The sequence below is a fragment of the Dasypus novemcinctus genome, chromosome 3, assembly GCF_030445035.2.
Source record: "Dasypus novemcinctus isolate mDasNov1 chromosome 3, mDasNov1.1.hap2, whole genome shotgun sequence".
NCBI classification, from domain to species: domain Eukaryota; kingdom Metazoa; phylum Chordata; class Mammalia; order Cingulata; family Dasypodidae; genus Dasypus; species Dasypus novemcinctus.
In genome coordinates, this window is record NC_080675.1 from 166,812,502 (window position 1) to 166,824,916 (window position 12,415).

Consider the following 12,415-nt stretch of genomic DNA (forward strand, 5'->3'; position numbering starts at 1 on the left):
AAGTCAATGATAATTCCTTTTTACTGACCATGAAATTCTTTGTATATTTATGATATTCTCCAGGTCAGTATTCATATTAATAACTATTCAACAAAGTAAGTTACAGCTTATTTAGCATGGTAGCTCATTCTGAATTGTTCTACACTGCATATTCATCAGATTTGAGCCTCTGCCTTTTACTGGGTACTGTTCAAGACACTGGGAATAAAACGTGAGAGAGACATTCATTTGGTAAATATTTTGAACTCTGTTTCCCAAATTGACCTGTGGGGGCATTCCTGCTAATATACTTTACCCTATGTTTGACTTTATAATTTTTTTTTCTTGTGTACAACTACCATTCAGCTGCAGAGCTTAATAAGTGTGGCCACAGGGTGGCATGGTTTTCTTGTGGGCTTTACTGTTTCTAAAATGGAAAGGAAGAGAATGCTGTAAGTTATGACAAAGGACCTGGCTTTCTCTCAGTTGATTTTTCCATAGTATATTATTAAGATTTACGTAAGGGAAGCAGATTTGGCCCAATGGATAGGGCGTCTGCCTACCACATGGAAGGTCCAAGGTTCAAATCCCGGGCCTCCTGATGAGCTGGCCCACACATAGTGCTGATGCGCACAAGGAGTGCCGTGCCACAAAGGGGTGTCTCCTGCGTAGGGGAGCCCTACGCGCAAGGAGTGCGCCCCTTAATGAGAGCCGCCCAGCGCGACAAAAGTGCACTCAGCCCAGGAGTGGCGCCTTACACACGGAGAGCTGACGTAGCAAGCTGATGCAACAAAACGAAACACAGATTCCAGGTGCTGCTGACAGAAGTGGACACAGAGCAACACACAGGGAATGGACACAGAGAGCAGACAATTGGGGGGGGAGAGGAAGGGGAGAGAAATAAATTGAAAAAAAAAAAATCTAAAAAAAAAAAAGATTTACATAGTACTACAGAATGCTTTAAAATCTTTTGTTAGTTCATAGTTACAACTCGAATTATATGGTGTTTTTGATTGGGAGAAGGGTAATTAGGGACAGAGATGTCCTCTAAATTTTAGGGTCATGGGTAAAGTTATTGGCACAGGATTTTTGTCTGATTTCAAGAGTTTAATGGGGTTGGTTATTAAAAGCAGGGATGCCAGATGATCAGGAAACACAAATTGTTAGACAAACGGCCTCCTGTCTAATAAAGAACATTACCATAGACTGATAGCTGAATATGTGCCAATACTTCATATTAGCTGTTAAACGGAGGAAAGGTAGTTTCTCCAGTTATATAGTCAAGGAAACTGAAGATTAGAGGATTTAAGGAAAGTCTTTATATGAGATTTAAACCCAGATTTGCCTGGAGCCAAAGCTCATGCTGTTTCCATTATAACATTTCCAGGCAGGTCTGTGAGGGGCTGTATACATTTGCTGGAGAATGGGTGAAATTGGTGGTACCTTGAGGGATGTAGGAATTAGAGAATTATTGCTAAAGCTGGAACACAGGATCGAGGGACATTTTGTGTAGGAGAATATAACTATTTAATGTATGCTCTTCATCCTATGCCATATTTTTGGATTTTCCTGGGTTTCTGCCTTTTTTTACCCATTCATCATGCAAACCGTTAACGTTTTTTGTCTAATCACCTCTACTAAATGTAAGCTTAAAAAGGACAGAGAACTTATTTTCAGTTTCATTCTCCATGCCTAGAATATTGCCTGGCATGTAATAAGCTCTCAATAAGTCTTTGTATTTGTGTAAATGTACTAGAATCAGGGCACAGTGTAGATGATGTATTTGATTTTTCCCTAAATTTGATGTTTTATGAAGATAGATTCCCTAAAGGAACCTTTCTAATGCAAACTTGCTGTAACTCCTTTTTCTTTCCTAGGGTGATTGTGTTGTTACAGTATTGCTTACTGAAGAGGACAAAGTTGAAGATGATGTAGTTTTTTACTTGATATTTTCGGGTTCTACCCTCCATCACTGTACAAGCACTCGGAAGGTTAGTTCTGATACCTTGGAGACCATTGCTCCTGGTAAGTATTTCAGTGGAATCTTTACTTGTCTTATTAAAAACAAACATTATATTATGTTGGAAAATTGTATATAGTTCTTGAACACTTTTGATAATATGTTCATTAGTATAGAATGGTAAGAAGAGTGAATCAGGGTGCTGTAACTGTTGTCAGATCTTTGTTTTAAATATGTAGGTATTGGATTTTCTTTATACTTTGGATGTTCCACAAAAATCTGAGCCTAACTAGAAATAAATGAGATAAAGTGATGTTATAAATTGAAAGATAAAAATCAAGATCAGCAAAAGTACTAGTTTATTGGAATGTCGAGATTTTGGAAAACTAAAATATATGGAAGATGTGAGTTCTAACGTAACTACAGTGGTGTGACTGAAAATTTTATTCCGAGTTTCTTGGTGGCAAAAGCAAAAGATAAATGATTAGTAACAGATTTCTTAATATCTGTGAGGAAAAGACTTAACAAAATTTTCTATACAAACCAAACTTTTCCTATCTTATAGTTCATGGTGAAATGAATATTTAATCACTATTGCCCTAATAAGTTTAACATAATAAGAGGGAAAGTGTTTACTTACTAAAAATTCCTTTCAAAGTCATCAAGTCATTACTACTTCCATGAGAAACTTCTGATAAAGTATGGCTCTCTCTAGTCCTGCCCCAACATCTGAATGTATTGATTTGGGTTCGGGGATGAGTGGTTTTGTTTGTTTGTTTTTAATTGATTGTTTCAAAGTTAAGTTTACCTATTTTCATCAGAATGCAAAAGAATGCACATTTGGGGGAGAGTCCCTAAAAAAGATGTCAGTCTCTTTTCTTTTAGAAAGTAAAATGGATTTAATTCTTACAGAACATTTTTCTTACCAGTATTTTTACTTAACATTGATTCTGCTTTTTAGGTATAGATGATATAAAAAATTATTAGCTTATGAAGGATTTATAATATGGGGTCTTGCTGGTATTGGACCAGATTGCCAGTTTTCTGCTGCTGTGTCGTTTTATATAAATTAATGTAATATCTGATACCTACCAATTCCTAAAAATCATATCACAATCAAGAATTGGATTATGGGGAATGGATCTAGCTCAGTGACTGAGCACCTGCTTTCCGTGTATGAGGTCCTGGGTTCAATCCCTGGTACCTCCTTAAAAAAAAGAAAAGAAAAGAAAAAAAAAAAGAATTGGGATTATGGCAGATAAAAGCTCTGTTTTATCTTCCTACTTGGCAGGAATGATTTTGTAAAATATAGGACTTAAAGATTCCCCACAGTTCCTAGGAAGACCCTTTCCTATCCCCCAATTTTTAGGGATAAAAAAAATAAAACAGGGAGTTCAGGGTACTGATTACTTTTCTAAAGAGTATTAGGTACCTTTCTTTGTAACTTAAAGCTTAGTGAGCTTTTTTGTGATGTGTATCATGTCAGAAAGATTGACCTGGAACTTGAGGTATGTTCTCTAGCAGGTGCCATCCAGTGTCACCATAGCTAAACATTTATTACAATGGTATAAAGTAGCTCCTTAAAGAAATAGAATCAGACATTCCCTGACTTTTTTTAAAATAAAATTTTATTGAAGCTTATCATATATTTATGCACATATATAAACACTGTATCATGAAAGTGGTGAATTTACAAAACAAACATGCATATCATCATGTTGGGCTCCCATATATCACCCCACCACAAACACCTTGAATTTGTTCACCTTGAAACATTTGTTACAAACTTTGAGCTAACTATAGTCCATATCTTTTTTCCCCCCCAGTGTACCCAATTATTAACATCCTAATTAATATATATTTGTTATAGTTCATAAGAGAACATTCTCATATTCTGTTAACCACACCCTTTCTTCCATCACTGGATTCCCTGTGTTATTAAGTCCCATGCATTGTACAATCCATTCAAAGTGTACACTCAGTGGCTCTCATTTTCATCTTAGAGTTATGCTGTCATCACCTTAGTCAATTTTAGAATGTTTTCATTACTCCAAAAGTAAAAATCCCATATCCTCTTATACTCCCCATTCTTGTCATTTAGAATTGATATAATATCTTCTTTGCCATTGCTGCAAAATTTTTACAACATTACTGTTAACTATCATTGTAAGTTACATTAGTTGTAACTAATGACTGACTCTTAATAGAAAAGGATTGCAAGTAATGTTTGTAAACTTATTCCTTCTTGAATTTAGAAGTACTTTGAAAGTTAAAGTGTGTGAGCACACACACACACACACAACATTTAAATAGATAAAAGGAGGAAGGACGAATACTGTTAGGATGTAGCCCTGCGTCCTAGCTGTGATCCTCAGTCAAAAACCCGAGCAGAGTCCAGGCACTTGGTGGAGAGGGTAGTGCTAGACACTCTTGCACTCTCACTGACTGGATACTTGAATTAGGACAGGCGGGCAGACCCAATTCTCCTCGATTTACAAATCCACTGTGCTTGTATGACAGCCTAGAACTCTTAAGTCTATACCAGATCCTTGTACGTTGTCCGCAGCCTGCTTTTCTGAACTCTAGTTCCCATTATTTCCTTTGCCTTTGGTTCTAAAAGCTCCCTTATTTCTCAGTTTCCCCCCTTTTCCAGCTGCACCCATCTCTGCATGTCCATTTGGATTTGTAGACTCCAAACACACTTGCTCCGCTGACTCCATTGAACCAGAATGGATGTCTGTCTTCTGCTGCTCTTCTCTCTAATTTGGTTGGAATCCTCAAAAACCTTCCCTGACCCATTTGCTTGTATACTTTCTCCTTCATTTTTTGCTCATCAGCTCTCCTCAAAGAATGATCTTGCCCATGTCCCATATTCTCTGTCATGCTTTTGGGGTCCAGCACCATACTTGGCCTGAACATTCTTCTGCTGCCCACCTGAATTCAGTTCAGGCTGGTAAGGTGCCTAATCACTATAGAGGTGACAAAGAATTAGAGTCTTTGAACAGTGCTCTTGTCCAGCAGGCCAAATAAAGAGTAAGGCAGCACTTTAACATGTGAGCCTATGATATATATGCATGCAGGGGTCCCATTGAGGTTCCTGGTGGTGAATTTGAAGCTCTCTTAACTCTTTTTGCAGAGGGGATCCCTGAGTGGACTCCATTGTTCTAGTTAACATTTGTGAGATTTCTTTCACTTTACCTGTCTTTTCTAGCACCTGACATCTGGATTAGTTCCAGATGTCATTTGTTGTGGAGTAGTAAAGGTAGGGACATTTTGGAGTTTAAGTTGATTCTGAATATTTGTTTATATCATGAAGTCAATTTTTTTAAAACCTACAATTAAATTGCCTTACGTATGTTTTTGTGAACTTCTTAGATTTGTTCCTTACTTTTCTTTAGGTCTTTACTCAGATGCCACCTTCTCATGGAGGTGCTTCCTGTCTACCTTGCAGATATGCAAGTGCCTCTTCTAAGTACTCCCTGTCCTCTTTCCTGTTTCAGTTTTCTTCCATTGGACTTATCACCACCCAACATACTATGTATCTTATTTATCTTATATGTTTTCTCTCTGCCCTTACTAAAGGATTTTGTCTGCTTTGTTCAGTTCTGAACTGGATGCCTAGTTCTAAGAGTGCCCACCACCTTCCAATTGATGGGAAATGTTTCCATGGTGTTGAAATCCATACTATCCTCAGAAGCCTCCTATTTTATTTTGTTTAAAGCTGCCGAAAGCAATATACCAGAAATGGGTTGGCTTTTACAATGGGAGTTTATTAGGTTGTAAGCTTACAGTTCTAAGACCGAGAAAAGTGTCCAGATCAAGGCATCAGGTGACACTCTCAACACAGAGATCAGCTGCCAGTGATCTTGGATTCCTCTGTTACATGGAAAGACACATGGTGGTGGTAACTGGTTTCTGCCTTCCTCTCTGGGCTCCTTTTCCTCTGGGCTCCATTGTTTTCAGCATCTGACTGCTCCATCTGTGGCTTTCTTTCTGTGTGCCTGTAGTTCTTCTCTGAGCTCTTGTGTTTTTCTCCCTATTCACCCCATTTATGAAGGACTCCAGCAAGAGGATTAAGACCCACCTGGGGTCATGCCCTACTGAAGTAATCTGATCAAAAAGTCCTGCTTACATTATGTTCATACCACAGGAATCGATTAGTTCTAAGGACATGATTTTTTTTTTCTGGGATCCACAAAAGCCTCAAACTACCATACTACCTTCTTTTTTTTTTTTAAGACTTATTTTATTCCCCCCTCCCCTTGTTGTTTGTGCTTGCTGTCTACTCTCTGTGTCCATTCATTGTGCACACACTGTATCTGTTTTCTCTTTATGAGGCACCAGGAACCGAACCTGGGACCTCCCATGTGGGAGGGAGGTGCTCAGTCACTCGAGCCACCTCAGCTCCCTGCTTTGTTGTATCTCTCATTGTCTTTTCTCTGTGTCACCTTGTTGTATCAGCTCGCTGCGCCTACCTGTTGCACCAGGTCACTGTCTTGCTGGTCTTTTCCAGGAGGCACTGGCAACCAAACTAGTACCTTCCATGTGGTAGGCGGGAGCTCAGTTGCTTGAGCCACATCTGTTTCCCTTTACTGCCTTCTAGACAGATTGCATCTATTGTTTTATTTATTTATTTATTTATTTTTATTTTTACTTTTTAAGAAATGCAATAGAAGTCTCTGGCTTCTTGAATTACATTTTTTTTTGGTCTGGAGCATGAGTCTGTGTTTTCTGTCCAGAGCTACATTTGATAATTTGTCTGTGTCAGTCAGCTATATTCAGCCTCAGATTTCCTGTCTGCAAACTGAGGGCAGTGTCAGATTAGCCAAGATTTTTTAGGAAAGTCTGTGCAGTTTGTGCACCCCAGTTACTGGATAAATGTGCAAGCTCTTTTTGCTGCAGCAGCCCCCTATAAGGATGTCTCTGTACCCTTTCTGCTCACTTGTGAAACTGGCTCTGCAATTCCTAGTCATTTTGGCTGACTAGGGAAAGAAAAAGAGCTTTGTGTCTTGTTCTTTCTTTTAATGTCACGTTCTGTCCAGATTGCTGGCTCTGATTTTTCTTTGAGTTTGCTCTGTGTTTCACTGTCCATGTTTTTTAGTTTTACTAAACTCAGATGATTGATTGACCTTCAAAAGGCAGCTATTCCTTGATGTTATTCTGTAATGTTTTATGATTTGGAAATGGAAAATGAGACATTTCTAAATAGTCTCTTTCAAAAAACCTTTGACCTCAGATACTGAGATTACCGTCCCAGTTCTTCCTGTTTTTATATTTTCCTGCATTTTTCCTTCTTTTCTAATAAGAAGGTGTCAATGAATTGTTTCTTTTTAAAAAAATTATGCTATACAACATAGCCTAAGATGGAAATAAACCTTTAATAACAAAAGTTGTTTCCTTTATTATAAATGAAAATAAAAGATCCCCATTTTTTTCTTTTAATATAAAACAAATCTAACCCAGAGCCTGCCATTTTAACTAACCAGTGATTTCCTATTATGGATAAAGTTGAAATTTTTTTTTTTTATTTTTAAAAAGACATACAGGACTGGCAGAATAATGCAAAGAAATCTGAGTATCCTTGAAAGATAATGATATGAAGTACTATTTCATTACATCTTTTACTAATTAAAATGTGAATCTAGATTAAGCAGACAATTTCAGAAAGAAAAATGGAGCTGGTTGTTTCGTGGAAGCTGCATTCTGTTTTTGTGAAAGGCTTTGATGCAGAATTTCTCATAAAATGCAGTTTTTTCCCAGCATGTCAATTACTTTTAAGTACACGCAGGGATTCTTGTTTAACAGGAAAACTGAACATTCATTGATCCAAAATTGGACTCAACTTTTTTTTTCCTTTTTTACTCAGCAACAGGAATATATTCAATAAAGTGGATCTGTCATTTTTTAAAAAAATGAAAAGAAATACATTTTACCATTTAGCTAAAAATCAGTACTTGCAGCCTGGGTCTCAATAAGTGATCCTTCAATTGCGACTCATTGTGTCTCTTGATGCTTGTGAACCAAGACTGTTTCTGGCAGCAGATGTCCAAAGATTGCCAAACTCAATAGCATATTTAAAAAAGAGCTGGTAGGCTTTTGACTGAACTAATCAGGGAAGACAGTCTCCCACCCCCAAGTAGTCAGTTCTTTTTTTTTTTTTTTTTTTTTGGAGTCTCTGTATCCTGAAGTATTTCTATAATAAGGCTTTCTCTATACAGATGTGATTTTTAATCTTAAACAAGCTGTTACTCTTCTAATTCTAGTCAGTATATATAGTAGTTATACTGGGAAAGCAAAGAAATAGTTGAAGGGGAATAAAAAGACATTATCTGCTGCCCCAGTTGTAATGTTTATGTGAAAATTGTATGTTTTATCAGCTTGTGGAAATAGGTACATAGTACCAGAATCTTTAGTATACGCATTCTCAGTGGGGGCAATATTGTGCCCAAGGCGGTGAAAATGGGCTCAGGGAGAGGGTGATAAAAATCTTTCTTTTTATGCATTAAACATGGATATATATACAGTACATAAACAAACATAGTATGTCTGTGATGTTAAAATTTCGTGGGGAGAAATACGCTGGAATATAGTAGATCCAATATATAGCATTGATTAGCCTCTTCTCCAGAAGTGTACATGATGAAATTCCTGTGCTTCTTGTTTACCCACTCTGTTTAAATACTCCTGTCCATCTAGAGGAGCTTTTACATGTACCACATTTGCCCATTTACCATGAGACTACCAAAAATTAGCAGTAGATGCATCCTTCAGTACGTAATCCTTTCTTCTATTAGAGTGTGGGTCTGAAGACTGAAAACCGCCTTTTAACCTCATTATAGCCACTTCCAAGGGAAGAAAAGGACACCAAATTCTCAAGTGTGTTGATGCCATACTGAGGTAGTAAAAGATACTATTTTATATTAAACGTTAAATTTATAAAATTTTGTTTTACATTTTCCACTGACTGCTCAACAAGCTTTTTCTTAAAATTGACATCTGTGTGGAACTCAGCTTGGCTGGCCCAGCAAGCACTTTTAGGGTTCATTTTTGAATAGCTGCTGCTGAAACAAAGTCCCAGTTGTTTCATCAGCAGAAGAGAAGGCCTGGGTGGGATGTGTTCCACTTTTAGCTTTGTAGGAAATGAAGTAATCCTATGATCATGCTTCAGCACTTTTGTTTATCTGTAGCAATGTTTCGTTTCCATGGGTGCGGTGCTCTATATAGTGATAAGGAACCTGCAGGAAAGCTCTCCCAGTCTCATGAATACACACTTCCTGACATGGGAGCTTTACAATGGTGGTGTGTATTAGGTGCTCTAAGAGGACCATCACCAGTTACATATTTGTTTCTGGCCTAGGTGTTCCTGTGTTTTTGTTTATTCTTTAGTCTTTCCAGCCTCCCTTTCTTTTTTTCAGTTCTGTAGAGCCAAAGGCAACATTTAACCCAGAAGCCAGTTGAGCCATGCTGCTGAAATTTGGTAGAGTATTAGGAATCTGTTTTTCTCGAGTTATCTGAAGAGGAGCCTTTAATAGCTAATAATAACAAATACTCATTTCAGATGCCTGTTTCATGCCAGGTCCTTTGTTATTGGCTCTCTTCACTGTTTTTAACAACTTATAAGGTAGGCAGTGTTTCGATTTATTGTGTGAGGAGATAGGCTTTCTCAAAGTAACCAAAAACTTGTTGGCAAAGGAGATTTAAACCTAAGATTTTCTAACTCAACAGCTAATTGCCATCATACTTCAGGATTTTTTGTAATTCACTTAACTGGGAAGATAACTTACATTTTTGTTGTAAATGAACTGGATTTGATAATGGGATAAACTCAGAAGACGATTTAAATAATTAAAATCATAATCCTTGCTTCTTCAACAAGTTCTTATTCCCCTCTCTAAGTCCTTTAGGGACTTCCTTCTGAAGAAGCCCAATAAAATTTTCAGAACTTCCCTTTTATGAAAGACTTGTGATTTTTATTTTCCTTTGTTACCAGGACAGTAAGTAGAAGAGAAACACCGTGGAACCAGCTCAGAACCTTGTGGCTTCTGTTTTCTGTCCATTGTGCTTATTGATTGAGTTGGATTTTTTTTAAAGATTTATTTTATTCCCGCCCCCCGCTCCCCCCCCCCCCCCCCGCCCTTGTCTGTTTGCTGTGTGTTCTTCTGTATCTGCTTGCATTATCCTGCAGTGCTGGGAAACTGTTTCTTTTTTGTTGCATCATCTTGCTACTTCAGTTCTCTGTGTGTGCAACATCACTCCTGGGCAGGCTGCGCTTTTTCACATGGGGCAGCTCTCCTTGAGGGGCACACTCCTTGTGCGTGGGGGATCCCTACGTCGGGATGCCTCCACCTGGCACAGCATTCCTTGAGTGCGGCAGCAGCACTGTGCATGGGCCAGCTCACCACACGGGTCAGAGGCCCTGGGATCGAACCCTGGACCCTCCATATGGCAGATGGACGCTCTTATCAGTTGAGTCACGTCTGCTTTCCCAAGTTGGATTTGATATCCTATCCTCATGTCTTTGCAGTGGAGTTGCAGACATTGTTAATATCTTACATTCTTTACAGTCATAAGATTCTGTGCCCCTTGCAGATAGTCATGTCTCTAAGGCTAGTTTATAGTAAGAGGTTTTATGTGATGGTTTCTGTGGAGATTTTAGTTTTATTACTGGGTCCATATTATATATATATTAATATTATATATTAAATAGTGGGTGTTCATCTGTTGGCTGTTAAACTGATCTAAGTCAGGTGTTACAACAGGATTTAAAAAAAACACTTTTACTTCCCACCAGACAAATATCCAAACCCACTATCTGAATCAGATGACTTGTTTTTGCTGATACCGTGGTGTTATGTAATTAGACTGGCTGCCCTTCAAAGAATACTGTGTTTTCCTTAATTCAGTGTATGTACTGGGGGGAAGGGGAGGGATGAAGAGAGGCGAATTGAAATTTGCCCCTCCCCCCAATATATGTACCAGGCAATGATTGCTTCAGCTTCCTACAACCTTCATAGAATTGAATTTGGAAGGTAGTGTGGGAAATACCTAGTGGAGTTTTGTGTTTGTATGAAGACTGATGCTGATGGTTCATGAACCTGTTCATCTTGCTAATTGCTCATGCTGGTTTGTCATTCCAGGTGTTATTAGACTTCTTCAGGCAGGGACTTGGCTGTTTCCCTTTCACTGTTTGTGGTACAAAATCCTTGCCATGCCATGATATAATAGGCCAGGTGCTTTGGTTCCAGACTTTAATTTGAATGTGTTCTATTTCTTAGTGTGTGTGTAACCTTGGACAGATTGTTTCTTGAAGTCTTTTTTCTCATCTGTATGAAGTGAGGTCAGTATGTACCTCATAAATTTTTGTGTGGAGAAAATGACATGTCACTTGCCTGGTTTCAGTAGGTACTGGATAAGTAAATACTTATTCTTACTTTGTAATTATATGGCATGAGGGCTTTGTAATGTCACAAGGATGAAGGCCATAAAGAGGCCCCTGGGGAAAAAAATTAGGTAGAAAATCAGCTTATTCTGATTGAAAAATTTGAAAAATATGAAAAAAATTTTTTCTCTTTCAAAGACACAGAAAGCTTAGTTTGTGGTGCCACAGTCTAAAACCTGTTGGTCTGTGCCCATGGTTAGGAAAGTCAGACTCGTGGACCACATACAGGGTCCCCCCTCACAAAGGCTGAACAACGGAATCATGGAAGCATTAGTGGAATTCCTTTTTCCTTATTCTCATTAGAAAGCTATTTTGTGAAAGAATGATGATAGCAGGGCTGTAGTTCTGGCAAATTGAGATCAGTTTTGAAAATGGAGGAAAAACAATGTATGTTTTGAGGACTACATTCCACATATTGGGTATATTTAATTCTTTGAATGTACAAATCCAGAAAGAAGTCTGATTGTCCAAGAAGACCTTACCTACAGAATAACGTGATTGTTAATCTTATTTGGCTCAAGCTAAACTCTTCGGGTTGGCTTAGGTTATTCCCTAAGGTCGCAGCTCTTAACACTTTGCAGCCCACGTATAGGGGATACCAGAGATGATTGGGATAGAATTCATATTTGTGAACAAATAATTTTTGGATATGAGACATACCTTGGATTTCTAATAATAGTAAAATTCATGTATATGACTTTGTGCTTTTCAGAGTACTTCATCACATTCTTATTTTATGTATTCTATTATGGTGATAATAATAGAGTCTTCGGGCGCTCATTCTTTACTTTGTTAAAGTTCAACAACAGTAGGTGATGTTCGGAGACTCTTGAGTGCCAAGCACCATGTTAGGCATGGTGACAGGTGATGTATTAGTTCCTAGGGCTGCCGAAATAAAATACTGCAAACCAGGTAGTTTAAAACAACAGAAATTTGTTCTCTTGAGGTTCTCGAGGCTTGAAGTTTGAAACCAAGGTGTCTTCTAAAGGCTCTAAGGAGAATCCTTTGTTGCTTTCCTATCTTCTGTTGGGCCAGCA

At 38.1% G+C, this 12,415-nt stretch overlaps 1 protein-coding gene across 8 annotated transcripts in view; it reads left to right on the forward strand.

The window, feature by feature from the left end:
• AKAP13 (A-kinase anchoring protein 13) overlaps window positions 1-12,415 on the forward strand; it is a 390,788-nt gene that overhangs the window by 140,307 nt on the left and 238,066 nt on the right. For all 8 annotated transcript variants that reach the window (XM_071214350.1, XM_071214349.1, XM_058294653.1 and 5 more), the window contains one exon: window positions 1,857-2,004. In XM_071214350.1, the coding sequence (XP_071070451.1) occupies window positions 1,857-2,004 (148 nt within the window). The remainder of the gene's footprint in view (window positions 1-1,856; window positions 2,005-12,415) is intronic.